Raw genomic sequence first — 16,009 nt, 5'->3', positions numbered from 1 at the left:
TGAGAGTGGAAAAACAAATTCTAGCCATTCTTACTTAGCAAGTGAGAGAGACAGTAAGTTGAATGATAGAATTCCGAGACTTTAGTGGAACTTCTGAATATAACTGTTATCCTGACCGAATTCAATAGCCTGTTCTTTGTGAGGACTGAACCATTTGATTGGTTCAGAAAGAATTTCACAGTGAAATTTTGATTTTCTCATGTGGTCTGCACTTTGTTCTTCTATGCCATGTTAATGAAATTTGCTTTATTTGGAGGGCTGTGTACCCGTCCAAACTTAAGAAAAGATGAAATGTGGAATTTTTTCTAAGCTTACTTAGAAATTTCACATGTAGTAAATAGTTACATATCTCAGTCAAGAATCTGCATATGTGTGTTTCAACTTACTCCCTTTGATTCAACCTGTGGGCTCAGTATTGCTGACTCTTGAGTAGTACTGTGATCTTTTATTGATAGACTGACACAATTATGTAATTTCTCAGAACAAACCAAAATAGGCCAGTTCTCTCAGTATTCCTCTCTATTGGCCATCTTCTCCTTTAAAACCAGGTATACCTGACCATGATTTAGTTGTCCTTATTGTCACTACCCATTCATCAGGAGGCACCCAGCCATCGAACACTTCTTTGTTGTGCCTTTTACTCTTAATGTTCTTTATGTTTTCAGGGCCATCGTCCCTAGTTTAGGCCTGATCACCTCCTGCCAGTACCTTTTCATAGGCCTCTCTCTTCTCTCCCTGTGTGCAGCCCATGCTGTTCTAGTTTGTTCTTCTTCCCATTGCCAGTTATCTTAAATAAAGCATTGCTTTAATAATTCATATTCCCCATTTAGAAACCTTTACTGGCTTTCCAGTGCCTGTTTGCTAAAGCTTAATATTCTTGGCCTTCATGAAGCACTACAGGAAATGATGAAGAGGTTGGGTTTGGAGTCATGTTTACCCTGATGGAGCCAAAGCACTTTGTCCGTGTTGCTTAATCTCTTTAAGCCAAAATGTTATTGTCAGTGAAGTGGGAATAACGATGAGACCTTCCCCATTAGATTATTGTGAAAATAAGAAGAGATAAACTATAAATATTATGAAGTACTCACTTACTTTGCACTAGGTATAGATCTGAATAGTTGTTGGCCAGTTAATCTTAACTGTTGGTTTGACTGGATGTAGAGATTCTTGAGGCAATGCTTAGATCTTGGGATGTGTGCTTATCACTGGATTCATCTACTGTTGTTCGTAGCTGTATATGCTGCTAGGAGGTGGGGGTTGTTTGGACACGAGTCACTGGGAGTGTGCCTTCGGAGTGTGGATCTACTGCTGGCATTTTTCCCCGACTCTGTTTCTGGGCTGCCATGAGTTGTGTGGCCTTGTTCTGTGGTGCCTTTCTTCTGTGCCCCTTCTGGCTTGGAGCTAGCCAAACATGGACTGAACCCTCTGAAACTGAGCCAAAACACACTTCTCCTCCATGAGTTGTGGGTGTGTCAGATGTTTTGTCCCAGCAATGGGAATACAGTTTGACATGGTTTAACTCACTGAATCCTCACAACATTCTTACGAAATAATATCATTAGTTTCCTGATTGTATGGAAGAGGAAATTGAGTAGGCTAGGTATTTGCCCATCGTGAGGAAATAACTTTAAAGGTACTAAATACTGAAGCAGGAATTGAAACTCAAATAGTCCAGCTTGAGAGTACATGCATTCACCATTTTTTTGTTAAACAGTATAGAATATGTTTGGAATGGTACTAGCCCTGTATCTGATAGAAGTTAAATCACTTCTTCCAGAGAACCTATTTAAGGTCTTCTACTCTCTGGTGTAGCCGATATTTACCCTCACAAACAACAGTTTATATCCTTCAGGTATCAAGTTTATACCTTTAAGGTACCAACTAAATATTTAAAATGTCCCAAGCTTGGGGCTGGGGAGTTAGCTCAGCGGCACAGCGCCTGCCTGGCAAGTGGGAGGTCATGAGTTCACTTCCTGGTACCGGAAAAAAAACCAAAAAGAAAAACCAAAAACAAATAAAATGTCCCAAGCAGTTGTAAGCACATGCAGATTACTGGAATTTTTATTCATAACTTGTTACTTTTTCATTTTGTGTGTAGTTTAGAGAAAGTACTTGATGATCATTTTGACTCCTAAATGCCTCTTGCCAGTTTTTATTACCACATCTTTGATCATTTCTTTTGCCTCGGGTTGTTGAAACTGCTTTTTGTGGTTCTGGTGATTGAACCCAGGACCTGTGCACTGAATTGCATTTCTTTTAAAAAATGTTTCATTTTGCTTTTTTTTTTTTTTTTGGTACCAGGAATCAAACTCATGACCTCGCACTTGCCAGGCAAGTGCTGTGCCACTGAGCTATATCCCTGGCCCAAAATGTTTTATTTTGAAAGTCCTCATGAGTCACTAGGTTGCCCAGGCTGGGCTCCAATTTAGGGTCCTTTTCCTGGGATTATAGGTATGTGTAACAATACCGGCTTCTCATTGTTTCTTCTCTACCCACATTTTAAAGGTTCAACCAAATCCTCTGTAACAGTACCCCATTCTAGAGTGCTAGTCCTTTCTTCTGTGGAATGCCTGCAGGCTACATTCGATCCTTTAACTGAATGAGGTATTTTATATAAGTGTAGACCAAATGGTCTCAATCTTGACACAGTTGACATTTTCAACTGGGTAAGTCTTTGTTGAGGGTGCTTGTCTTGTTCATCATAAGGTGTTTACCAGTGTCCCTGGGCTCTGTCACCTAGATGCCTCTGGGCTTGTGAAATGTCTGAACTTCGTCAAATGTCCCCTGGGGGCAAAATTTCCTCTTTCCAAACCATTTGAATAGGAAAAAGTGCAGAGTATACACATTTTGGCAATAATTTGATTTCAGGTGCACGCTTTAATGCTTATTTTTGTGACCCTGATCAAATTACCGAGCCTGTTTCCTTATTTATAATAAAAGACAATTTGTAGCTTTATTGTGAAGATTAATAAATGAGGGCCTAAATTATATATCTATAGATATGTAAATATAAAGCATCATGAGTGCACAAATCAGCCTTTGCATCTTCTCAACTCCACTGTGGCCACCCTGAAGTCAGGGATCATATGTTACCACTTGTTTATTTTCTGTAGTTAATGATAAAATTGGATCAGCTGCTTTTTTGGTGTTTCTTATATACTGTTGTCAATCCTTTGATCAGTTCTTAGCTGTCCTCATTTAGCCATAGTGACCTGATACTGGGGCAGAAAAGGGCTGTGTTGGTGGCAGCTGTGGAGAGGCTGTGTGGCTGTGTGGAGCACCCCAGGCGGCTTCTCTGACCTCAAGCACACTCTTGGGACTGTTCATTTGCCTGCCTGCCTGCCTGCCTGCCTGCCTGCCTGCCTTCCTCCTCCTTTCTTTATCCCTCTCTCTCTCTTTTATATAAATCACTTCATTGAGTTCCATTTTATGTCCATCTTTTTTTCTTCTTTCTAAAGCTAAAAAAAAGAGGGTGTGCTTCTGATGGCATTATTTGTGGTACATTCAAAGATGTGCCTTGGGTGAAGGTTTTTTATAAATCCTTTGGTACTCTTTTTAACAGTGGCTTTGATTTTCTTATGTAATTGAAGTTGAAGTTGGCATTTTACTTCTTCAGACTGTATAGTTTAATTCATTACCCTTTAGAGAGACCTTGTAAGAAGGTGGCTGCTTGCCATTAGATAAATGCAGCTTGCTAAGGGCATACCTCTGATTTTGGTAACTTTGCTTTAATGGTGGAAAAGCTAGCAATTACAGTTTGTATCCCTGGATTTAAAAATTATTAGTCTTTCTGTTACCATGATCTAGCAATCATTTCGCTTTTTTAGGTGCTTGTTGCTTTATGCTTAGTTGTGTTGTGCCAGCTAGTCCTCCCCTCACTCCGAGGTCAGGGCTGCTGTCTGCTCTGCAGGAGATGCTGCATGGTCCCAGTCTTCCCTGGGGCCTCTCAGATATTGTGATGGACCTAGGAATTGAGTCCAGATGGTATCGCTTCAGCATCTTGTGCTCTCAGCTGTGGGGTAGTGTGTGATTTCCTACATGGAAAGATATGGTATTATTTTAAATTATATCTTTGTGAAAAATGTATGTTCGTGTCCTTGGCAAATGGTTTTTCTTGTCCCTTAATGAAAAGCTGGTAATCAGATTGTTTGTAGTGTAGCCATTAGATTTTATAAAATATGTAATTCGTAAATGTGTGCTGCAGTACACAAGCTAACAGGACCTTTAAAGGCAGTGTTTTTGCATGCCCACTGTTGGTGGGGTATCAGGCCCTGACAGGTGGTCTTATCTCTTATCACCCCTGTGGTCCTCATTGTCATTATACTTGAACCAGTATTATTTAGTTTTAGATTAGTGTTAATATCAAATTAGTAGTCATTTTGATACTGTTTGATTTTGCTTGGTATGGTCAGTCCGTGATTTGGTATTAACTTTAAATTCTCAGATTGGAACCCTTCACTTACAGATCTGGGAATGGCTCAGCCTCACCCCAGCCCACTGCTCTGGGTATCTGTGTGCTGGGCACAGCGGCTCTGGCTCCAGCTCCTCCCAGCACCTTTCAGCAGGACAGCTGCTGGATTTCCTCGTTCACTGTCATGACTTGGAGGAGGTTCAGAACAGTGAGGCTAAGGACAGCATGCACTGAGTATTTTGTCTAATTCTGTCTCTCGTTCTTATCCTCTTTTATCATGACAGGTATTTCCATACTTCATGCAGTTCCACATCATGGTTTTCACAGCTGGTTTGTAGAATTTACCTCATATCTGTTTCACCAAGGAAGAGAAATCCGCTGGGAGCTTGAGCTTCCTAGAGGAGATTTTCTGGGCTTGAGGAGAGCCCCTCTGGTGTTTTCCTGCACACCCACAAGTAATTAATATCTAAATTAAGGACTCCTACTTGGGGCCAGCCTCCTCTCCTATACCAGCCCACCTGGCTATTTGGGCTCCCTTGGCACTTCGTTAGCTTGTTACTAACAGTGCAAGAGACAGGCAAAGTCTCTTCACCCAGTGTCCTATTTTTCAGATGTGGGAGGAAGAAAGTCCCTACATCATCACCACAGTCAGAACATAGCTGGTAAAGTTGCTTTTATTCTGTTCTTTACAGCTTACAGTTTTGGAAGAAGCTCTGTTCTCTAGACAAGAGAGTAAGGCAGGGAGAGAGCCATCTAGAGAAGTCTTTGTATTATTCTGGGCTTACTCCTCCCTGTATTTGTAGGATTATAGGACCTGTTTCCAGCAAGTCGAGGTGCAGAGAAACAGTTATATTGTTAAGACAAATGGCAGGTGATACAGAAAAGACCTTGTAGACCATTTTGACCAAACCCCCTATTTTACAAGTGAATCTAAGAGTCAGAAACAGGTAGTGACTTTTCTCTAGGCCATAGGAAGCTAGTTCCTGGACCAGAAACTTAAGTGGAGGCCTTCTGGCTTTGCACCTTGGACTCCACCTCAGTTCTTCCTGCTGTTGAATGTTGAGTCAGACTTCACATGGAGAAGTCTGGTACCTACTCCTGAGGTTTGTGATCTGGCTCCTCACAGTGGATGACTGGCAGCCTTGCCCCTGAGCTGTCTAGTTGGATTGGTCCCAGCTCTCCTAGTAGCCAGTGGATCTCTGCTGCCTCCTGCTGCAGACACCATGCATGGTTTCTTGGCAGGCTAGCAGGTATGATTTGACAGTGGAAGACAGTAGAGGGGAAAGCTAGTAAAGGTTCCCGTTAGCTATTTGTCAGATTTTCCAAGGAGTACCCTATCCTTGGACATGAGGCTAGACTCACTATTTTCATTTTTTTATCATCAGGGGTATTCTGCACAAGTGGTTATAAGATTACCCATCAGTGTCAGTGTGGGGTACATTAATACTCCAAAATTTACTGGTTGAGAGCAGAAATGCTCCTGTTGAAAATAAAATCATTCCTCTTAGCTACAGCTAAAGATTTTTTATAAAACAGTTAAAAATTAAAAGAAATTGTGAAATCAAAGTTTTATTGCTGGGATGCCCCATAAAAGTTACCAACTAAGCCCTTTTATATTAGAGGTTGAGGCAGCAGAGATCCATAGAAATTTAATAAATTAAGAAATTATAGTTACATCAGTACAAGTCTTCTGACTTGGTTTAGTTTTGCTTTTTGTTTTGATCTTCCTGTATGTTAGATCTTGCTCATTTTTGTTTTGTTTTTCAGGATATCTCTGATTCTTACTATATTTGTGTTTAGTAGATATGTCTCCCCCTTTTATAGAAAGGAAATGGAAGCTCAGAGTGAAGCACCTTCCCCAGGTTATGAATGAATGTTTTGAGTAGCAATTTAAGGGTAGTCTTGAGTCCCATGGTTATGTTTTGCCTATGCTCCATCTCTTTAATGATTTGTATTTGTTGATTTGCCCAGTGGTGTGAGGTCTTTGTCTGGTATTATTGTCAAACATAGCCATTACTTTTTAAGTAAGGGTAGCCCATCTGAACCCAATAGTCAGTATTTTAGAAATCTGGACCCTTAAGTTCCTACTGAGAACACTGTGTTTTGAACATCATTGTCATTGGGAAGTCCTGTTAACACACTTGCATACTGTCACATTAGCACTTACTTGTGTAGCTTCCCACACAGTGAAAGATTTTAAACTGTGAAAGCAGCAAAGGTGGGAAGATAAGGGCAATCTGTGTGCATGAAAAGCCTGTGAGAAGATATCCTAATTTCCAAAATAAGATACTGACATTTTACTTCAGGTCAATATCAGATAACTGAAAATAAATTTCAGTCAAAATAATTTTAAATGGTTTGAAATTTCTTCAAAATGTTTCTTTTGCCTTTCTAGATTGAATATGTGTGCCTACTCATTAATTTATTGTACTTCTCACAATCTTATGTTTAGATATAAACATTCTACATCATTACTTAGTTGTACAGGAAAGATAATGAAATGTCTTTGAGTAGCATATAAGCCCATTGGGCTGCATTCCCCTCATAAGTATAACCTATATTTATGGAAGTACATAATGATATTTTCTTACTATTGGTCCTTTGACACTATAACACAACTTAAAAATAGGGTTGAGGGTTTGTGTTTTTTTTTGTTTTTGGGGGGTTTTTTTGGTAGCCGGAATCAAACTTAGGACCTTGCACTTGCTAGGCAGGTGCTTGTGCCGCTGAGGTATATCCCCAGCCCTAGGTATTATTTTAAAGAATAAATTCAAAAAAATCAGTCTTAGAACCTAAGTTGTTTTTCCCCTTTCATTTTGCTCATACTTAACTAGCAAGTTGTCAGTATTTTCTTAAAGTAGATTTGTTGTACATGTGATTCATCTTGGGTTTTCCTTTGACCAGTCGCCAGTCCCCAGGTCCCAGTCCGCAGTCCCCAGTCCCTAGTCCCCATGGCCTGACGTGACTGAGCAAGCTGAGGATATAAGGCTCTGAAGACCAGGACCTTTGTTTCCTGCTGCATGCAAATACCTCAGATTAGGATCCAGATGATGCTCTTTCGATGAGCTCATGTAAAAGTATTACCTAAAGGGGCCAAGGATATAGCTCAGTGGCACAAGTGCCTGCCTGGCAAGCGCAAGGTCCTGAGTTCGATGCCCGGTACCAAAAAAAAAAAAGTATTTCTTAAAGAAAACTTACTGTAAGTGGTTGTAGGGATTTTAATATCTGTGCAAGAGACAGATTCATTTTATTCGTTTTCCCGCTAAAATCCCTATTCTTTCACCCTTTGTAGTGTGTTGACCTTGAAAATAATTAGTAGGTATTCCAGGTATGCACAAACACTGGGGTTTTGCTGGGAATTTTCCAGTGTTGGATAATGTTGTCTATCTTCTGCTTATCTCTTTCACATTTACTGTCTCTTTGTGGGCAAGATGCCTGAGTGACTTACATTTGAATGGTAATGCATTTGTCGAGGAGACTTTAGAATTTTCTCTCGTATGGAAACATTTATTTTAAAACTAAGTCTTGATTATGGAAGAGAATTTGAAAAGATTCTTTGGTGAAGATAACTTGAGAAAAATATTGGCCTTATATTTAGGTTACTACACTCTATGAGGTTTTATTTTTTTTTAATGTGATAAATGTGTGAGTATTTTGGCTCAATACTTTGTATTAATGCTACAGTGTTATCTAGATACTGACTTTTTTATGTGCAGGTTTATATTTCACAATATTGATGTTTGTTTTGGGAAACTGGCACATGCATATAGCATACGTTGCTCATTTTCAGTCCTTTCATCCCTCTTCCCAGGACCTCTTCCCTAGGGATATTTTATGCCGTGTGATTATATTACCTATTTACCTTCTTTTTCTGTGATATTGTAAATTACGTAAATCATTAACCACTAGAGAAACGCAGATCAAAACTAAAGTATAAGCTAGGTGCAATAGCATATTTGTAGTCTCAGCTACCCAAGAGCCTGAGACAGGAAGATCACTAAGCCCAAGAGTTCAAGACCATCCTGAGTAACATAGTAAGTTGCTGTCTCACAAAAACAAAAACCACCCTGAAATGAGATGACAGACACATCATGCTCACTAGAGTGGCTGAAATAAAAACATGCATACATACATACATACATCCTCCATATACTGTCTATCTATCTGGTGGGAATATAAAATGGTGCTGCCACTGTGAAAAATAGTGTTATACTTCATCCAAAGGCAAATATAGATATAAATAGTCCAAAGCATTGTCCAGCCAGTTAATAAAACAGAAGAGTTCACAAATCACATACTCACTGAAGCAAATTTGTTTTATAGGGTAAAAGGTATGTCCACACAAAGACTTACCCATGAATGTGCATATCAGTAGTTATTAGCCCAAGTGGAAACAGTCTAAGTGTCCATCAAATGAGTGAGTAAACAAAATGTCACATGTCTATCTGGTGCATGCCAGTAATCCCAGTACTTGAGAGGCTGAGGCAGGAGGATTGCCATGAGTTTGAGGCTAGCCTAGGCTACATAGTGAGTTCCAGGCTAGTCTGAACTACGTAAGGAGATCCTCTCAAAAAAACAAACAAACAAGACAACAACAATAAAAAACAAACCAAAATGTCACATGTCCATACAGTGGGGTATCATTTGGTAGTAAAAGGAAAGGAAATGAAATATAGATATGTCTTACACCAGAATGAGTCTTGGACATTATGCTGGTTATGAAAGACCACTCTATGGTTCCATTTAAATGAAAATGTCTAGAATCTTCAAGAAAATTAATGATTTGTTAGGGCTGGAAGAGTTAAGGAGGGAGATAAGGAGTAATTGCTAGTAGGTGTAGTATTATTTAGAGTAATAAAAATGTTCTAAATTAGGTAGTGGTGATGGTTGAATTGTAAGATGTGTGAATTTTTTTTTTTTTTTTTTTGGTATGGGGAATCGAACTCAGGACCTTATGCTTTCCAGGCAGGTGCTGTGCTGCTAAGCTATCTTCCCGACCCTTCATTTTTCAATAAAGTTGTTCTTAAAGAAGTGATCATAGAGGTGCATTTGCTTCCATTAGCATAAGTTCTTTCTCGAATGATAGATAGTGGCTGCTTTGGAAAGGAGAGCTGTGTTCCTGTGGGAGTATACATGTGATTATAGTACCTATTTCACAAATAAATAAAAGTGTAATAGTCAGATTACTAATAGCTTCTTTCCTCTCTTGATTCTACTATGAACAGGTCCTCCAAGGTTTAGATTATCTACATAGTAAGTGCAAGATTATTCATACTGATATAAAGCCGGAAAACATCCTGATGTGTGTGGATGATGCCTACGTGAGAAGAATGGCAGCTGAGGCCACGGAGTGGCAGAAAGCAGGTGCTCCTCCTCCCTCGGGGTCTGCAGGTGAGGGAGCCAGGTCTTCTGTGTTTCTGTGTTCTGGGGGCACTGTGGCCTTCAAGAATTGCACATGGAAGGTAATTGAGTCAGACATGCACATAATATGTTAGGAACTTTTTATAACAGCTTGGTTTGTAGAAATAACTGAATCTTTTTCTTGAAAAGATGTTCCAGTTATATATTTCAGTATTTGTTTTAATATCTGAATTGCTTGCCTTTGTCCTCCATTAAAATAAGCTGGGCATGGTGGCACATGCCTGCAACCCCAGCACTCTGGGAGGATAAGGCAGGAGAATCACAAAATCAAGGCCCACATGGGCAATTTAGAGAATTATTAGCTAGACCCTGTCTTAAAAAATAAAAAGGGCTGGAGATGTAGTTCAGTTCACTCCGCAGTCGCAGTACCCCCCTCCCCCAACCAGAAAAACATTGTCTAGATTCTTGGCTACTGCTTCATCTATACGTGAACATTTGCTTGTGTTACCCACTTCTCTGTGGAGAATATAGAAACCAGGTTCTTATAGCTGACCTATAATCTTCAGAATTATTACAGTTTCAGGCTTGTTAGAATGCTGTCTTCTCTTCATTTGTCACAATTGTATCAATATTAGCTGAAGTGGTGCACTTCGAATCAGTTGTGAAAGTCTGAAGAATGTGGGGAAGAAGATCAGTGAGAGCTGAGTCTGAGCTTACAGAGTTTTCTTTCCAAAAGAAAGGCGTTGACTGCTTTTTGTGCTCTTTTCACGTTGCCTGTGCTCTCCTTCGTGTGTCGTCAGGCAGACTTACTCCGGGGAGAGGTGTTCTCTCTGTGTCTCCTCTGCTGCAGTGAGGGTGTTATTTAGATCATGGAGTCAGTCAGCCACACTTTCGATGATGATAGGAAGCTAATGTGAGTCCAGGAACCATTGCTGCAGCTGCTGTACTATTTGATTTAGGTTAGTTATATAAAGTTTGCCAGATAGATTTGAAACACACATGTGCATCTTCCCATCTAAGTTGTTCATTTTATTGTCTACAGACAAATTTGGTTTGGTGACTGATTTATAAACTGTTCTTGTTTTATTTTGTTTTATTTTTTGAGAGAGGGTCTCGCTGTATTCTAGGCAGGCTGTCAAACTCACTATATAAGTTTAGTCCAGAGTGGCCTTGAACTTGCAGCAAGCCCCTTGCCTCAGCCTCCTGAGTGCTGGGATTATAGACGTGCACCACTACACCACGCTCTGTTTTAAAGATTGTTAGTCAGTGCTTTGAGACTGACTGGTTTTGAAATGGCTCAGTATAAACTGCTTCTGCTCTGTCCTTTTAAGGTCAGTCTTTTTTCTTTTCTTTTTTTTGAGTTGAATAAAATTCCTCTGGAAAACCCCTATTGTAAAGAAGCTCCAGGGTTGGTTGGTGTATGTACATATGTATGTATTTATGATCTTGGGTAGCCTTAAAAGGCAGTAATTGCTGGGTGTGGTGACACATGCCTGTAATCCTAGTTACTTGGAAGGCTGAAGCAGGAGGATCACAAGTTCAAAGCCAACTCTGGTGACTTAGCAAGGCCCTGTTTGTTTGATTAATTGATTGATTGATGCCAGGAATCAAACTCAGGCCCTCATGCTGAATTCCCAGCCCAAGGCCTTGTTTTAAAAAATAAGAGGGGCTGAGGGTGTGGCTCATTGGTAGAGTATCCCTGGGTTTGATTCTCAGCACATCAGAGAAAAAAAAGTAATTATTTCATTTCGCTATTTGAATTACCTGAAGATATGTATCTGTTTTTCTCTAAACATCTATTTTGTTTTATTTTGTTTTAGTGAGTACGGCTCCACAGCAAAAACCTGTAAGTACTTCTACCTATACTTGTATTTAGCCAAAAAATGAGACTGTATATTATTGGACTTTTCAAATTACAACAGACATGTTAATGTATATTAAAATAAAAGATATGTTTATAAAGACTCTGTATCCTTAATTTAAATTGAAATGATCTCTATGAATTAGAATAATCAAAACTATTGGAAGATCAGTCTTACACGCTTCTGGGGATGAGGGAGGCCAAGGTTGGAGAATTGTGAGGTGACGAGATAAGGTCTGAAGTGTGACTATTCCAGAGTCATTCTACATTACTTCTGATGGGCATCCCAGTTACCTGTTTTCCTGATGCAGTTGTCCTAACGTTTTTCTCAGCTATTTGTTTAATTATGAGAGTATTGCCTGGTCCTTGGTTCTGTCTGAACACTGTGTCCAACAAACTCGCCCTCCGTATGTGATAGAAGTGTGGGTGTGAGGGGCCAGGGAGAGCCCGGCCTCCTGGCCTCCTGGCCTCCAATGCTCCGCATCTCCCCAGGACCTCCCCAGCCCCTGGGCGTGGGCTCCCTGGACCTGGGAGGTTTGGGAGGCTCTCATCCCCAGAACTGGATGACTCAGGTGATGGCTGCAGTTGGAGGCAGACAAGAACTATGTTTTTTTTCCTTTTCACCCTTTTACTTAGTGTGCTAATTTCTTAAAGTTCGTATTGCCTGGCTATTGCCAACAGCTCAGTACGTGAAAGGCAATCTCAAGTAGTGCTGCTGACTACCTGTTTTGGCAGGCTTTTCCTTTTTTGGGCAGTTAGGAGGTTGGAATGTGCTACTTTGTGTATAGGAATCAACTCCTAAGACTTATAAAAGGACCTTCTTGCTGAAAGCTGATTACTTCAGGATATTCATTTGTCCTAGAGCTTAAATGGTGAAGCCTTACTGGTCTCAGCTATGTTCCTTGAGTGCTAGGCCTGATACAGGCCAGCACTGCTTTCTGTTTTACCAAAACCCTAACCATGAAGATGGATCTTCTGTCTGAGCTTACATATTTCTTTGACTGTGATATGAAAATTAGCATTGGTTGGTATTTGCCATGCTGCCAGAACTTGTACTGTGATGTGGGGCTTTAAAAAGAGCAACTGACCAGTGGTATTTTCTTAACATGTTGTAGATAGGAAAAATATCTAAAAACAAGAAGAAGAAGCTGAAAAAGAAACAGAAGAGGCAGGCTGAATTACTGGAAAAACGCCTGCAGGAGATAGAAGAACTGGAGCGAGAAGCTGAAAGGAAAGTAATAGAGGAAAACATCAGCTCTGCTGTACCTTCCAATGAGCAAGACGATGAATTCCGGCCGGAGGTGAAACTAAAAGCAGCAGGGTTAGAGGAGACTCCTGAGGAAGAGACTGCAAAGGACAACGGTCAGTGGGGCCTGGAGATGGGGCTGATAGGGACCCAGGCTCTTCGTGGATAGTGACCCGCCAGGGTTTGTGCTGCTGCTTCAGATAAGACAGATCCTCTGCCTCTCCTTACTGAGAAATATGGGAAGCGCCCTGTGCTTTTCTTACAGTGTGCATGCCAGGCACATCAGTGTTAATGTGTGTCTGGCGTGCATATTTTAAGAGTAGTTTTTAAAAAATGATACTGCCTGAGAAACACCATGTCTCTATCATGCTAATGATGGCCCTTCCTTTATTTAGTAATAAGCCTTTTGGCTAACAGTAGTGCACCACAAACCTTTTTCTAAGATGGTGAAGGAAAGAGTAGAAGTTCAACTTAATTTATAAAAATATTTTCCCAAAAATAGTTTTTGTTTCTTTTTTAATTAGTGTCTATTTTTGATATATATCATTATATTACATTAATTTGGGGAGTTGGTCCCAAAGCTTTTTATTATTTTATTGTATTTATTTTTAAGATAGGGTTTTGCTATATAATGCAGATTGGCCTTGAACTAACCTGTGTAGCCTAGGCTGGGCTTGAATTTGCAGTGATCCTCCTGCCTCAGCCTAGTGAGTTCTGGGATTATAGGCATGTACCACTATACCTGGCTTCACAAAAGCTTTTCCCAACAAGAGTAGACCGTTTATTAAGTAAGTGAAAAATAAGATTTAGAAAGCCTGAAGGTTTTACTCTGAGAACAGGGAGGTGTTGACTCTGTGGCACAGAAATGAAGCACGTTAGAAAGTGCATCATGTTGAGGGAGGTCAGTGCCTAGTGCCTCTTCTTGAAGAGAGTAACAAATCCTCATTGCTACCCTGTCAACTTTTTAAGGTGAAGCTGAAGACCAGGAAGAGAAAGAAGATGCCGAGAAAGAAAACGTTGAGAAAGATGAAGATGATGTCGATCAGGAACTTGGGAACATAGACCCTACATGGATCGAGTCACCCAAAACAAATGGCCATATTGAGAATGGCCCATTCTTACTGGAACAGCAGCTGGAAGATGAAGAGGACGATGAGGACGACTGCCCAAACCCTGAGGAGTATAACCTCGATGAGCCAAATGCAGAAAGCGATTACACATATAGCAGCTCCTATGAACAATTCAATGGTGAATTGCCAAACGGACAACATAAGATTTCAGAGTCCCAGTTTCCAGAGTTTTCCACCTCCTTGTTCTCTGGGCCTTTAGAGTCTGTGGCCTGCGGCTCAGTGCTTTCCGAGGGATCACCACTTACAGAGCAGGAGGAAAGCAGTCCATCCCATGACAGAAGCAGGACAGTTTCAGCCTCCAGTACTGGGGATTTGCCAAAAAGTAAGTATCCTTTCCCGCCCACTGTCTGCTTCTACTACCCCAGGGCTGTGACAGTGACAGGTGCTCAGAAGGAGTTGGCTGGAGGTGGTGAAGCCATGTATACCTAACCATTTGTATCCTCTTGCTTTTACACTCAGCAGCAAGTAATGTGCTTTAAAAATACTCTGTGCCACTAGGCCTTCTCTTACTCAGTGTATATGAAACCCCATTTCTGAGCTTTCCTATTCTTTCTTGCTTGGTCTTTTTGAGACAGGGTCTCGCTGTGCAGTTCAGGCTGGCCTTGAGCTCACTTTGTAGCCCAGGCTGGTTTCGAACTCGCGATGATCCTCCTACCTCAGCCTCCCTGAGTGCTGGGATTACGGGGGTGTGCCACCACCCCCGATTTTTAATTAGTCAGTGACATCACACATTTGGGAAAATCTTCTGCTTTCACCTCTTCCATCTGATAGTTCTGCATTTAGTTTTCCTTTGTTTTCTATTCAAGAGAAGATGTTTATTTTCTCTTCAATACAATATCTGCTTTTTCTCTGGCTATACTGAGAAAGAAGTCTTGTAATTTAGTTTGACAATTGTCCCCTATTCTAGAACCCTGCTACTAATAACGGATGCAGGATTATAATTTTTAAAGTGACTGGGATTTAAATATGATGGTGGGTTGCAGATCGGATCTTGTGTTTTTGTTTTCCTGAGGTTGTCTTATTTCAAACTCTCATTTTGGAAGTAAATGCCACATGAAAAAGTCCACGTGACTGGTTCCTGCAAGTGCATACAGGAGGTCACAGTTGGTTTCCAGTCTGGCCCCTAGTGAAAAAAGCTCAGAAACCACCTTTGCTCCCTCTGCTGACGGCAGTGCCTCACACACAGGGGAGAAGTGACGGGCAAACCTAGCCCTGCAGGTGGTGGGGGATTCTGTGGCCCTGCTTGGTGGCAGGCCGTGACCTGTGCCGGAGGTGGACAGCACTGGCTGTAGCTCATCATCCCAGTGCGCTTCCTTTACTTGGTTCATCCAGTGAACTGTACCTCTCCACATGTACTGTTGCAGTGCTAGCTCACTCTTTATTTATGGATGTATACAGAAAGTAATTTACAAGGTAGCTTTTTATTCGTTATTTTGCAAGTGGCAGCTTAGGATAGTGGCTGCAAATATACATGAAATCAAATCCCAACTCAAAACTTAATAGCTATGTGGGACTTTGGTTTTATAACCTTTCTAAGCCTCAGTTTCTCTTTCTATCTAAGGCAACAAATGGCTCCCTCTAGGTTGAATCAAATATTGTAATTAATACACAGTGTAATAGTAGTAATATATGTGCAGTTTCTCAGTGAATGTCTTGTGGCTGAGCCGGGTGTTTCCTGCTGCTGTGCTGAGTGGTCGGGGTCTGGGCCCAGGCAAGTTGGAAAACTCAGAAAAGTAACTCCTGGGATCCTGAGCACAGGGTCCTGGGTCCACGTTATTATTCAGACTGGGAAGGTAGCATGGATGCAAGTTTAGACCTGGGAAGAAAAAATTCTCAGAAAAAGAAAAGCAAAAGGAAATTTTTTTTTTTTATTTTAAAAATAAAAGGAGGAAAACATTAACAGACTGACAGCCTTTTACAAAATAGCAAAAGAACAGTACAGACAATACAGAGTTACAAACAAAGTGGTAGGAAATTAACAATGCTTGTTGTATTACATA

At 40.7% G+C, this 16,009-nt stretch overlaps 1 protein-coding gene across 6 annotated transcripts in view; it reads left to right on the top strand.

The window, feature by feature from the left end:
* The window catches only part of Srpk2 (SRSF protein kinase 2), a 226,825-nt gene that overhangs the window by 185,258 nt on the left and 25,558 nt on the right, over positions 1–16,009 (top strand). For all 6 annotated transcript variants that reach the window (XM_013510525.1, XM_013510522.1, XM_013510524.1 and 3 more), the window contains 4 exons: positions 9,637–9,802; positions 11,593–11,618; positions 12,749–12,995; positions 13,849–14,331. In XM_013510525.1, the coding sequence (XP_013365979.1) occupies positions 9,637–9,802; positions 11,593–11,618; positions 12,749–12,995; positions 13,849–14,331 (922 nt within the window). The remainder of the gene's footprint in view (positions 1–9,636; positions 9,803–11,592; positions 11,619–12,748; positions 12,996–13,848; positions 14,332–16,009) is intronic.

Source organism: Chinchilla lanigera, unplaced genomic scaffold (assembly GCF_000276665.1).
Source record: "Chinchilla lanigera isolate Chin_1 unplaced genomic scaffold, ChiLan1.0 scaffold00009, whole genome shotgun sequence".
Classification (NCBI taxonomy): Eukaryota; Metazoa; Chordata; class Mammalia; order Rodentia; family Chinchillidae; genus Chinchilla; species Chinchilla lanigera.
Note: the sequence above shows the minus strand (reverse complement) of the source record. Positions and strands in the feature narration are given on the sequence as shown.